Below are 14,188 nucleotides of genomic sequence, written 5' to 3'. Positions count from 1 at the left end.
CTGATTCGCAAGTAAATTCATACTGTCAATTACTTTCATAACGGGTCTCAATTTCACTCTCTACCAAACGCCCCGAAAGAAGTATGACTTCAAAAATACAATACTAAAATTGATGAATATTGACGAGAATAAAATTCAATGTATCAATGGAAATGACCCAATAGTGGAAAAATTGAACTGAAGACTGTAATGATTTTTCGTATTTTACGTAGGAGTTCAATTAAATAATTTCCTGCCTTTAAATATATTTGATTGAATATTAATACTATCGACCGAAAGTAGGTACTTGATGGAATTTGAATAAGCTAAAACCCATTAGAATATTTGATTGACTTAAAGCAAAGAATTTGCACAACAGTCAATTGTTGCACCAATAAAAAAGCCCTTATCAAACAGACGTCAATTGAGGCCAGTTTTTTCGATATTGATGCATTTGAAAAAAAAGCAAATATTCAGGAGGAAGAAAAACTGTTTATTTAGATATGTTTTACGGTTATAAAAAAATAAAACACCACTATTAGTTTTTAATGTGGCTTCATTGCACAAAAAATATGAGAACGAATAAATTAACTAATATATCAATATTAGATGTAAACCCACGGTTAATCCAGCGTACAAAATAAGCGTTCGACGTTGGTAACAGAATTTTCTAAAGCCGCATTTAGACCAAGCGAGCGAATGTCTGTTCTTCCCCCACTCCAGCGAAATTCTCTTGAGGTAAACGCTTTTTGTTGAGCGAGCATAAGAATTTTGCTGGAGTGGGGGAAGAACAAACACTCGCTCGCTTGGTCTAAATACGGCTTTAGATGGTGGCCAAAGATGTGGTATAGCATTTTTGGTGGTTTCATTTTTATTCAATTCCAAATGAGGGAAGAATTTGGCCACTTCCTCTAACAGTGGATCAAACGAAACAAAAAATAATAGGAAGTTTTCTAATAAGAGTGAATTAAAATTAGCAAAGATATGATATAAGCAGGGTCGGATTTAAAGGTCGGATAAAAAACGTTTATTTTTGTTTACATCATTTATTGATTTATATTGGATGGCAGGATTGTATCGTAATGACTTTTTATAAGGGATATATATTTATATATTATAATATATATTTATAATATTAAGGGATGAAGCCAACGCCACCGTTTCTTTCACAATACATATTTATTATTATCACTATTGCAAATGCTCCATAATTATATGTCATATAATTTACCTTGTTATCTTGAGTAGGTACACGACAAAGATTTTGGAAGTTTCGATTCCTTTTTTTGTATTTGGTTTTAGCAAAATTAAATGTAATACAATACAAATAAAATATAAATTTTACATTTCTGTGGTGTCCTTTTTTCGTGATGCACTAAGCACGGGCTTATTTTGCCCATAGGTTAATCCAGCGCTGGATATCTGATATACTTATTTAGATTGTAACTGAAAGACAGCGACAGTGCGCTGTGTGCTTGCATTGAAGGAAAACCGAAAGAAGAGAGTTAAGCTGTGATCAAATTGAGATGAATGTCACTGCACCGTCACGCTGTCACGGCGACAAATTTAGTCTACGATTTTGTCATTTTGCAGAATATTTTGAACGATTACCACCTCTCTTAATTCAATTAAAGATAATGCCAACTCTAATGTAAGTATTAGTATTTTGGATTATTATTAATTATTCATACTAATTTCAATTAATTTTAACAGTTTCTACGTGTGCGTACGTTAAAATTACTTGCGACAATCCATAGATAATATTTTTAACAGAACCTAACCTGCAGACAATAGATAATAGACAATATTCTTCTAGAAAATACATAGTGCCAACCACTAAAAAAAAATACGTGATTTTGACATGATTCGAAAATGTGTAAACATGTAGAATATGATAAAAACGTTCAAAACGTCATACAGGTGTCGATGCAGTGCGGTTCAGAGTGAGGTGACCTCATTGTTGTTTTGGTGATTTCGGCAGATTTTGCCAACTGACAATGTTCGTTTAAAGTTTAAATGTTCAAAACGGGATGGGATCACCAGTCTGATAACATTTTAAAAACCAATAAAAACGACATTACACACTTTTTTCCCGTAGCGGCAGATTACTGTAACGTCACGTAATAGTAGGCGGCATGTACCATAATATATTTCGCGCTTTAGTGTCGCAATAACGTCGATAGATAAATCATAAATATTTCGTACCTCCTTATAATAAAACCACGAATAACGTAAGAGCAATATGATTGTTTACATTTGAATACGCTAATTACCAATAAATACCTATGTAGGTACATACTGTTATGTTCATTTTTAAACATAACCCGCTGGCAACTCTAATTTATTATTATCGATGGTTAAGTTGGAAGAGCGTTCGGCGAATAAACAGATTTCGCTGTTGGAATTTCCGGAGACAAGTTCAGGTCGCGTGGTGTGACAGAAGAAACAGGGCTTTTAGATTTTGTCTGCCGCCCAGAACAGTCGTGCTCCGGTTGGGTCTACCCAATAGTAATCATGGACGTCACCTAACGGAGCGCGATGAAGCCGTCATGTCAAGAGTCTCTGATCGTTCCAATTGGATATTTTAAGACTATTTAATTTATCCACCATCCTTGCTTTATTGCTTTTCAAACTTAGCCACTTGTATTTAAAGTTAGATATTTCAAATTTCAGTATCAAGCTGCCCAATATCCATTTAATGTATTTTAAATTCTTGTCTTTGTGAGAATATAGTTTCTGTCGAGTATAAATCGCTCTTTTATTTTATTTCTTCCCATATTCCGCACTGTTTAAAATTATCTTTCACGGTCGTAATATCGGGTGGCGCCCAGAAATTTATTATGTTATTCGTAACCCTGGATTCCACGAGCTTTCAGCCGTGCGAATCCCTTTTTAATCCAAATTCCAGTTATCAGTTGCGAGCAGTGGCGAAGGGTGGAGGTAAGCTGTTAAGATCCGCCATAAATAGTGCACACTAAACTTTGTCAGTCATCCGTATTTGTTTTCATTGAAATAAGACTATAATTTACAGAGGGTGTTAGTTAGTTTTTGAAATACAATTAAACCCTGCGAAAGCCAAGCCATAATAGATAATAGTGAAAAAATACTCGTATATCTATAAAGTATCTAAAATTATGCAATTAAATTATACATAACTTTGAATATTTTATGGATAGAGTAATATTTTTTATCGATTATTGTTTGGTTTAGGCAGGCCTTAATGAATTAAAAAAATGAACCAACAATATGTGTAATATGTATTCTTAATACAAGGAAAACAAATAGGTATGAATGAAAAAGTGTGCACAATTTTGTCGTATCGCCCAAAATATACCAAAACTATTATGGTTTGGTTTAGGCAGGGTTTAATTGGTTTTTAAAAACTAACCAATACCATCTATCCATTGTAGTCTTAGCTTAAAAAAAACATATACGTTTGACTGATAAAGTATAGTATGCAATATTTATGGCGGATCTTAACAGCCTACCTCCACCCTTCGCCACTGGTTGCGAGATTTCTGAAGGAGTAGCGGAGCTCGGCTTGGGAAAGATCGGGTAACTTCACGGCCCGGTGTTATGTCTCATGCTCATGTTTGCTTTCATTATTTCATTTAAGATTCTTTATTTTGTAATTGTGACATCGTAAATCACAGTTACAGAATTTTATACATAACAATACTAATAAATAATAAGTATTAAAAACCATGTTTTCAGTGTTGTACCACCGTCGTTAAATTTGTGTTATAAGAAGGGTCTCGTCGTCTTTTGCGTCGTATAGATAGAGTATAATATAGACTATAGATATAAGTAATTTGAGTTCAAGTTCAGAAAGCATTAACTTTTTGTTCCGTAAAATTGCAATAATTGACAGTGTTATTACCAGATACATGCCATTGTGGTTTGCCATAAATTATATCTCGTCTGCATTAAAAAAAATACGTTGTTTACTATGCATTATACATTATTGGCCGGGGCAGTAATATTTATATTTTATTTAACTTACACATAATAAGACGTACGTGTAAGTTTTTTTTCTATCGGTTTGTAATTTAAATAACCGCAAAAATAAACGACAATATTGAAAATAATCATTCAATATCGCAATATCAATTATTCTTTTATTGGTAACCGAGGAGTTGAAGATTGAAGGAATACAAGACGTCTACCATTAACAGAATTGAATTAATCGACTCCAAAGTTAAATAGGTCCACAATTTTATTTTAAAGTCTACATTATCAAGTCACCTGTCAGCAGTGGCGCACCCAGGATTTAATATTGGGGGGGCCCAAGGAGGAGAATGTGAATTAGTCCATAGGATCTTTTTCTTCTTCACAGCCTAATTTCTCGTTTATCGGTCTTTTGTCTATTGCACTCGGTGTACCTACACCATGGTCACCACATCCTGAAACGGGCCCTCAGGCTACAATATTTGGCGGGCCCCCTACTTACCACTGAGATTAAAGGTAGTGTGAAACACTACATTAACGGGCTTCAAATAGTGTTTTAGTTTTAGTTCAGGCCAGAGCCCCTTGCCCCCCCCCCCCCCCCTGGGTGCGCCACTGCATGTCAGCGTTCTGTTTTCTGAGATTTTGTTTTTAAATTAACCATTATTACTATTCTAAAGCCGCGTGCAATTATATTATTATTAAAAATAATACATTGTTTTCTCGTACGTGGACAAATATTAAATAATGTAATAGTGTAACTCAATAGCGTCCGTGATCGAAGAATGGTAAACTATCCGCTTATGGAGTCGTGGGTCTCATATTAACATATCGTTTTCAAATCTGCGGGTTTGGACCCATTGTATGGACATTAAGCAAGCGCCCAATATATACATCGGTTTATAGAAAATAAAAAGATAATAATATAATTGAGACGTTGAGACGATGTGTATATAGAAAATTAAAAAGATAATAATATAATTGAGACGTTGAGACGATGTGTATAAATGACATAAATAAAAGTAACCAGACACTAAATAATTAGTTAGTTACAGTATCTGTGGGTCTATTCTATACGTCTTATCGACCGCTAAAGTGATAAAGTAATAAATTTTATCGAACTAAGGGTAGGTTTGTATCAAAGTATTAGCACTTATTGTAACAATATTACAATAAGCTGGTTGGTTGCCATAAGTGCTATATTTTAACAGCAGCAAGAGAGGTGCTGTTAAAATATAGCACTTATTGCAACAATTACAACCATCTTATTGTGATTGTTACAATAAGCGCTAATACTGTGTTACAAACCTACCCTAAGTTTGATAATATTTATCACTTTAGCGGTCGATAAGTATAGAATAGACCCACTGGAACGGTTACAATTACGGCTCGCTAATGAGTAACCGGAATAACGCATTTTAGTACTTGAAGGATGACAAGTCGGATAAAACGTTCAAATTAGATACGCTACTATGAAAATACTTAATAACATTTTATACAATAACATGTTCGGAATAAGATTCTTATCTTTCATACAGATGAGTTACATGTTTGAAACCTGTTCCATACACAAATAGGTATGTGGTGATATGAAAACTGCATACAACGTTTTTTTTATTTATACTCATTGCCTCAGCGTCCCAATTATTTTCTTCTTATTGTACCATCCTCTAACGTAGGTCGGCCACCATCAAGGCGATCTTAGCTTTGTCACCTGCTACCCGGAACAGTTCAGTGGAGCTACACTCTTACCAATCACGGAGGTTCTTAACCCAAGAAATGCGGCGACGTCCTCTGTTACAATTACCATTGATCTTTCCTTGAATGGCAAGTTGGGGAATGCTGTACTTGTATCCTCTAATAATGTGGCCGAGGTACTGTAGTTTCCTGGTTTTGATACTACGCAGAACTTCTCGGTCCTTCTCCATTCGATTGAGAACTTCAACATTTGTTACCCGGTCAGTCCAAGGAATTTTGAGGATGCGTCTATACAGCCACAAATCGAAAGCTTCAACTCTCTATTATCTTTTTAATTTTCTATAAACCGGTGTGGATATTGGCCGCTTTTTTACAAGAAATGGATGTTGGCCACTTGGTAATGTCCACACTGGCTCCAAACACGCAGATTGAAAACAATATGTTAATTTGCCAGACCCGGGATTCGAACCTGAGACCCATGACTTTAAAAGCGGATATTTTACCATTCGTCGATTACGGGCGTTATTGATACATGATTTAAAATTTGTCCAAGTACGATAAAATAATTCATCACAAGACAATGTATTATTTTCAATAAAAAAATGAGTCGATCGTAACCTTGTCCTAAAAAATCATGACACTTCAATAAAAACTTAATAGTTAAGGCCAGTGAGAGCCCTAGGCTCCTTCATTGACCAGAGCATCTGGTCTTCACCAATCCGGCTAAAAATAATAAAATGTAAATATAACTTAATAAACGTTGCTATTTTGCATATTAGTTTTACTTTAAAGCCATACCACTTTAAGGTGACCAGGTTTTTAAGTAACTCAAGGAACAATACGTCAAATTAATGATAGATACAAAAAAAAAGTATATTCACGGTCGGGCATAAAAATACTACATCGAGTAGTGGATTGGCGAAGGCTGAAGGCAACATAATTAACCACATGGCATGATTCACGGAAAAACGCGAGAATCTGACCACAGGAGGGTATATTTCAATCAATTCCAATATATTTTTATCCATTTCTTTATTTACTTTATGGTTGCAGCATTATTCGTGAATTGATAAAAAATAAATAAAAAACAGATGTTTAACTTGGCTGTAAATTAGAATAATAATTCAAATATATAAAGAAAACACTCAAGTTAGCATTACAAAACGATATTTATGGTGAAATTAAATAGTCAAACGTCATGGTGATTATAACTTGTATCCATTATTACAGTGATTAGGTAATAGTTTTTCAATAACCCTGTCTATCTATCAGCACATCGATTTCTTATGAGACGCCTGGTATTTACCGCAAAAAAGGTATTTCGTTCACGTAGTAAACTTTTTTTTTTTTTTTACATATAGTGAACATTACAAATTATTAATTTAAGACGTTCATAACATGACATTTAGAAACAAAGAAATATTATTAAAACAGTATTACATAAAAAGAGATAGATCAGTATTAAGTTATTAAACAATACAAAAATATAAATTAGATAGGTACCTACAAGGAAGTACACCGGATGAGTTAAGCAGACCCTATTTTAAGAATTTATAAAACAACGTCCATCTATACTCATCCTCACGTAGGTGTAATATATCAACAACCGAACCAATTTGGTTGAACATAGTTATCGCCCTCCAATTGGCATTACCAGTGGCAGGTTGGTTCTGCACCTTAGGAGAATAAACAACTGATGCTCTCTATTTCTAAGATAGATTCAGGGACACACAGGTCAACACTGCACAGAATGGCAGAGTTCTCATTTATACCTCGTGTAAGTCGAAAAAAATACGTAGCTATATCAAGTATGTACACGCCGGTACGGTAATTTCGAGAAATGGGGTGATATTAAGATCTTGGTATTGTTATTGCTGTTAATAGTTATATTCATGGGTGTGGTGGAATCTTGGACATTAAAAAGAAAAGAGAATTTTCGACGTGATGCTGGGAACGACTATCGACATAATCCAGTACATAATACAGAACCAATGGTTCGATACCGTACGAGCTGCTTCGCATTAGCGAAAGACTCTCCTCTTTGCCTGCGTCGTGTTGTGCAATTTTTCATACACGCCGTAGTCCAGAAAGCCTCAAAAGATAATTATTTTGGGCAGTTTTCATGGTATAAGGAGCAGAATGCGAACACCAACGGAGTAAAGTGAATGACCACGTGAAGAACGCTACCACGCCACCACAACGCTAGCGAGGATAGGGAACGTTGGAGAAAGCTAATTCAATTTGGTAGTTGTTACCAATTCCAGAATGATCAAAATCAGTGATGACGAGGCAGAGTTTTATTTATATGTACGAAATGTAAACTATCAACAGTTATGATTACATGATTGTTAGATGAAGAATTGAACAATGACGTATATAAATAAAACAACGCCAAAGATCCGAATTTCTTTTTCACGCGTAGCCCACAGATGATACTAAATTCAGTGAGTAAAATAAATTGACTGTATGTACACCGACACATGATTATTTGATCGAAATCGGGTTGAACGATTGAAATGCTTTGCAGGTGATACACTAGTTTTGAATTATAGCGGCCGGTTTCTTTGGCGAGAGAATGAAAATATGTTCGCTTCCGATCATTCCGGTTTGAATGTGGCACAGGTGAACTCATTCGGCGAACCATTATTATTTATATTTGCCGAGATCGATAACATAAACGGCTAGAGCTCGTTCAATTACACTAAATTCTCATTGTACCACTTTAAACCCAACACCCGCAAAGCTGCTACGTCGGCGGCCTCGGCAAACTACCAGCCGAATTCAAATATATTTGTACTAAGATATGTTATGGCCTTAGTTAGAAGCGTTATCCATTTACAAGTACCAATTCAAATTTTGTTTTCTTTAAAATAACTTTATTTATTTAGACATATTTACATTAAATTAGGAGCGGCTCGATGCGCTTCAAAAAAAAAAGCGTATAACTTAACATTATAAAATAATGTTATGTCTACTGTGATACAGTCTACACCTACACTACACGGGGAATGGGGATGATCATAATAATTGATATATTATTAACAGATAGCAGTGTTTCCTAAACTGTGACACGTGTAATCCTGGTGATAAGCAAATCGACTGTAGAAAGGAAAAAGGACATACCCCTATTTTTTTTCAAAATGGGTTTTATTGGATAATAATGTTGTACACGACTAAATACACTTGTGTCCAAATGATGTAAGTGTGAATGCTGATTTAATATCTCAATTTAGATGGCAATTTAAAAAAAAAAGAAGGAATTGAAGTGAAAAAACAACTTAACCGTCATTTTTGTTTGTTTTTATTTAATTAGCTCGATAATTAATATCAGATTACGAATATAAAAACCAAATCATTAATTATTATGCACTTCACGGTTATGTATATTTTGTATTTTAACTTTGACTGAAAACCATAAAAAAATCATTAATTGAGTTAGTATTTACTTGGTAGAATTCCATTTTACAAGAAATGAAAATATAAATAATATTAAATTCTACAGGTTTTTTTAAAAAACTATTCAAGACTATTCTTGATAATGGTGTTACAACCGAAATAGCTATAGACAAAACCTTTTTTAAAAAACCTGTAGAATTTAATATTATTTATATTTTCATTTCTCATAACAAAATCGTTTTGGTGCCTCCTGTAAAATTTGATTTGTGTGGATTACATCCTTTTTCCTTTCTACAGTCGAAATGATTTCGGTAAACGTTTTAGAAACCGGAAAAGTATTATGATTGCGCACAGCTTTCGTTAACACCTAAAAACTGTGACGATAAAGATCTGAATCTCAAATGAAAATTTGGAAGACCACCGATAAAATATATGATTCGAAGAGGAAAACACTCAGACACAGGATTGACGTCTCCATAATTAAATACCAATTTTCTAGGAAAGGTTGTTAGTCATTCGTTCAATCTCGGCGTGGTGGCACACTTTCATAAGACTGAGTACTTACTTACATGTTGATATTTATGATAATTGCTAGTGTGAAACATTACCATCCAAACTGATCAGTGATCACTCAAGTACGTATGTGTGTATATCTATTACTGGTTCGGTTGTATGTATTATGTAACATGATAATGTTAACCATGATTTCCATAAGGTCTCGGCCGGTGAATGAGACAAACCAGTTTGATACGAGACAGTAATGATATCGAATGGCCAGCGTACTTGAGGAATCCCGCGGTCCGTCGAAGTGAAATACATAAATTCGTTCGTATTTGGGAAAAAAATATCATTCCTACTCAGTTGCATAACATTTGAAAAATTTCCCATTTACTGGTTTCACATCTGACATCATTAGTTCGGTTTTGAATAAACTAATTGCATTAATGTCATCATTAAATTGCAGACGAGTTTTTCGTCTACTTCCCCTGTGCACATGGAATAGTTAATCTTCAGTAAACACATCGCAATGCGGTAACAATTATTAGCATTGTAACTTAGGCGGCGGTTCGGTTCAAGCTATACTATAGTTTATTAAATTCGTAAATGGTAAATAAACAACCGGCAAATACAACTGTTATTAAAGTCGCAAAGGTGACTTTTGGATATATGCAATTGCCGACCAATATATGTACATCTGTTCGGTGAACAATTGAACATCGCATACAAATTGTTCGATAGTTGTATCATAGCTTTTTACAAACATTTCTTTCCGAACATTTATTATGTTCAGATAAAAATGTCCATCTATTTTTGGCTTAGAATCTTAAACTAATATACTAACCATGCAATATGCATTAATACATACATCGTGATTTGCATCCAAGATAACAAGAAACAAAATCGTCTTACATGGTGATTTTACTTTGATCACATTGGAATTTCCGCTTATCCTTATGCGATGATCGCACTGCATTTCAAGGCTATGGAAACCAAAACCGCATTTCTATTTTCGTAAAATCTTCCAAAGATTTTAATGACTAAAATGTATAATTTCTTTCTTATGTTTATCTTCTAAACAAAGTATTCTAAAATGTTGTATGCATACTAATAAAAAAATTACGTTACAGAATGGTTTTTTTTTAGAAATTATACCTACTACAGGCAGAAAGAAATAAGATTTTTTTATTGACTTGGAAAATGCCTTTTTGTTTCCACCATTAAAATTAAAATAAAATATGTACAATAATAATACAAAACTAATTGTTAAAAAATCAAAACGATTTAATGAACCATTGCATTAGAATGCAAGTACCTGATAGGGGATCATCGCACAAGTAAAATATCTGCCATTTGAATATACACATTCAATTCGATTGAATGCGATCATCGCATAAGTAAACTCTATTATCGCATTGCAATATTTTACCCAAAATGCATAGTTTATTCCACAAAATGTAGAATCGAGTGCGATGATCCCATACAAAAGTAAAATCACTACCATTTGAATGTCGCATTCAATTCGTTTGCAATCGTCGCAAAAGTAAAATCACCACTGTACTAATTCAAGTCACCGGTTGAATATTGAAGTGTAGGTAAGTAGCAATTACTAAAAACTTGTATTTAAAATACGTCAGTGTCTAGTCATGTTGACACAATAATATGGTAAATTACTATTTCCACTGCAACGGCGAGAATATTGTCCACACACTGGAGCCAATATTAATATCTACATACTGCATTACATACTGCAGTCTGCAATTTATAAGAAATCTTGATTCAGCTACGTATTTTTTTGGACTTATACGAGTTATAAATGAGAACTCTGTCATTCTGGGCAGTGTTGACCTGTGTGTCCCTGATAACTATCTTAGAAATAGAGAGCATCAGTTGTTTATTCTCCCAAGGTGCAGAACCAACCTGCCACTGGTAATGCCAATTGGGAGGGCGATAACTATGTTCAACGAAATTGATTCGGGTGTTGATATATTCCACCTACGTGAGGATGAGTATAGGTGGACGTTGTTTTATAAATTCTTAAAATAGGGTCTGCTTAACTCATCCGGTGTACTTCCTTGTACCTATCTAATTTATATTTTTTGTATTTACACATTTCTACTGTTTAATAACATATTATCTATCTCTATACTGATCTATCTCTTTTTTATGAAAAACTGTTTTATATTTCTTCCTTTCTAAATGTCATGTTGTGAACGTCTTAAACTTATAATTTGTAATGTCCATAATATGTTAAAAAAATAAATAAATAAATAAATTGAAAATTTATTTTACGAAGAATGACTGTCGGCCATTCGCTCAACCAATTGTGTCCATGCTCTGATCGATACACATAACAATGGAAAGTAGAACCAATTACCTACGAATTTTGAAACGGGTCACTATGTAAATTACCGTCGGCGTAACTCGAATAATAATAATAGATAAGTAGGTACATTTATATGACATATAATTTTATTCTTACCTCGTAAAAGATCCACGCGCTGAAGACCGTCTGAAGTAAGTTATAGACTATGAGCACCTCCCTTAAGTTGAAGGGTTTTCTGTTAGCCATTAATTTAGGTCCTAAACTCCTGGAGAAGTAGGCGTAGAAGCCGCACAGCGCCATCGTCGGCAGGGGCGAGGACATCATCAGCCATCCGTTAACGCGAGGATCTATAAAAAAAAAGTCGGAATTAAGATATATGCTATAGATTAGTATTGTGGCTAAGGAAATTGTACACACTGTCTAATAGAATATTGTCCACACTGAGTAAACATACCCAGTACATTCGAATAATAAAACAACACTATATTATTTTAATTCTTGTGAATAACTTAATAATAATAACAGTGACTGCATCCTGCGCCTAGGTCTCGCGACCATTATAAAAGGGTGCACTATTAAGCTACAGTAACTAGAGAAACTATCTGGGATTTCAATTACCATCTCTGTGACTGTGCTGCGATTTGGAATGGTTGACGAATTCATACAACGCTACATGAAAGCAACGGTGAGATAAAATAATAAAAGTCGATGTTGATAAAGGTAAGTATGCCAAACGATTGCTGAAAGCTATAAATACCTACATACCGAATCACAGAGATTTAAAAAAGAGTAAAAGAGAAATGCCAATGCTGCATTTATTAAAAATTGTCCTGTAACTTCAAAACAACAGTGAGATATCTGAGATAACCCATTGTTAATAATGTTATACAAAAGAATCTTACTATTATCATATATTATAAACTCCAGGAAAAAAGAAAGATATAGGTACTTAACTATTTGATTTGTATGAGACAAATATTAATGTTTAATTATCTGGAATATAGTATTTTTTACTTTTCACACTGTTGCTTTCAAATAGCGATATCTGGGATCACATATCAATTCTCAAAACGACATTAGGAAGGAAGGAATATGTACAGTAGTAAACAAATCCTATTACGATTGACAAATGCGCTTCAGCTCAAAACTCCTGTCAAAGAAGACTAAAATAAAGCTCTATAAATCTTTCATCAGGCCCATATTGACGACAATCGGTGGGCTCAAAAAACTGAAAAAAGGCTCTTGAAGTAAAATATAAAGCACTTCTGAAGCTAAGGCAATGGAAGGATATTGCAGCAGATCGGGAGGAGTGGATACGTTATCTGGAGATGGACAATACCCACATTGAGATGTAGTGCCGACGGTGAATGGAAGAATGTGACTGGATATAAATAATTACAAGATAAAAAGAACTTTTTATATACGTCGTTTTTAAATTTTCTGTTGAATCATATAAACTTGACTTGACTAGCCTCGCTTAAATGATCAAAAAAATGTGTACTTGATAGAAATAATACTGAAATGTCATATTGACATTTCATATTGATTTCCATAGTAACGCACTTAAATATTAATAATTTAGTTGCTAGGACCCCAGACCAATCAATAATAGTGGATTGGATTACGGATTTCTTCCGAAATAACTTTTCATACAAAACAGAATTGACTGAAATGAATTCAATTCTACTTAAAGATGTCTAAAAGTATTTAAAAAAAATGCATTGGGATCGTGTTCTGATATATTCTAAAAGTTTAAAATGTCTAGCTAGTCGGGAAGTTAGTTAAAAATCGATTGCAAGATTTGTACTGGATAAACAACCACCGGACAAATAGGAATACGACCTAATAAAAACGTTGTACCTAAAATACACTGCCAAAGCATGTTTCTAATAAATATTTATAGTCCTACCATGTTTAATAGTGCTAAATATGATACACGCACAAGCCTTGATACAGGTGATGTTTAGAAAGGAGATGTTATATACCAAAGTTTTACAAAGATTTTAATTTACATTCCTCACGTGACTATAAAAATGTAATTCCCCAAAATTTCGTTAGTTGCAATCAAATCCACATTCCCATTATATTATCATGTATGGCGGCAGAATACTACAAACGGTGCCAACCTATAACGTTAAATCTAAGGCCATCCCAAAGTATGATTAGCGTCGTACAGGGAATGCACATAATATTTTGTATAGGTACATACTAATTTCCCCAACCACCTATATTTTGGCAGCAAATTTAGGATGGTCTGCCAGGAACTGAAAAGTTTAATATGGGGGTACAAAACTATATAACTGTGTAATGTTTTGAGGCTTTCACGGTTGTTTTTTATCGTAGTAG

At 34.0% G+C, this 14,188-nt stretch overlaps 1 protein-coding gene across 2 annotated transcripts in view; it reads right to left on the bottom strand.

Moving 5' to 3' along the window:
* LOC147067724 (very long chain fatty acid elongase 7-like) overlaps positions 1-14,188 on the bottom strand; it is a 198,936-nt gene that overhangs the window by 38,636 nt on the left and 146,112 nt on the right. For both annotated transcript variants that reach the window (XM_085952867.1, XM_085952869.1), the window contains exon 3: positions 11,999-12,189. In XM_085952867.1, coding sequence (XP_085808993.1) covers positions 11,999-12,189 — 191 coding nt within the window. The remainder of the gene's footprint in view (positions 1-11,998; positions 12,190-14,188) is intronic.

The sequence above is a fragment of the Rhyacophila brunnea genome, unplaced genomic scaffold (genome assembly GCF_057557595.1).
Source record: "Rhyacophila brunnea isolate RB1 unplaced genomic scaffold, BYU_Rbru_1.0 scaffold_3, whole genome shotgun sequence".
NCBI lineage: Eukaryota > Metazoa > Arthropoda > Insecta > Trichoptera > Rhyacophilidae > Rhyacophila > Rhyacophila brunnea.
Note: the sequence above shows the minus strand (reverse complement) of the source record. Positions and strands in the feature narration are given on the sequence as shown.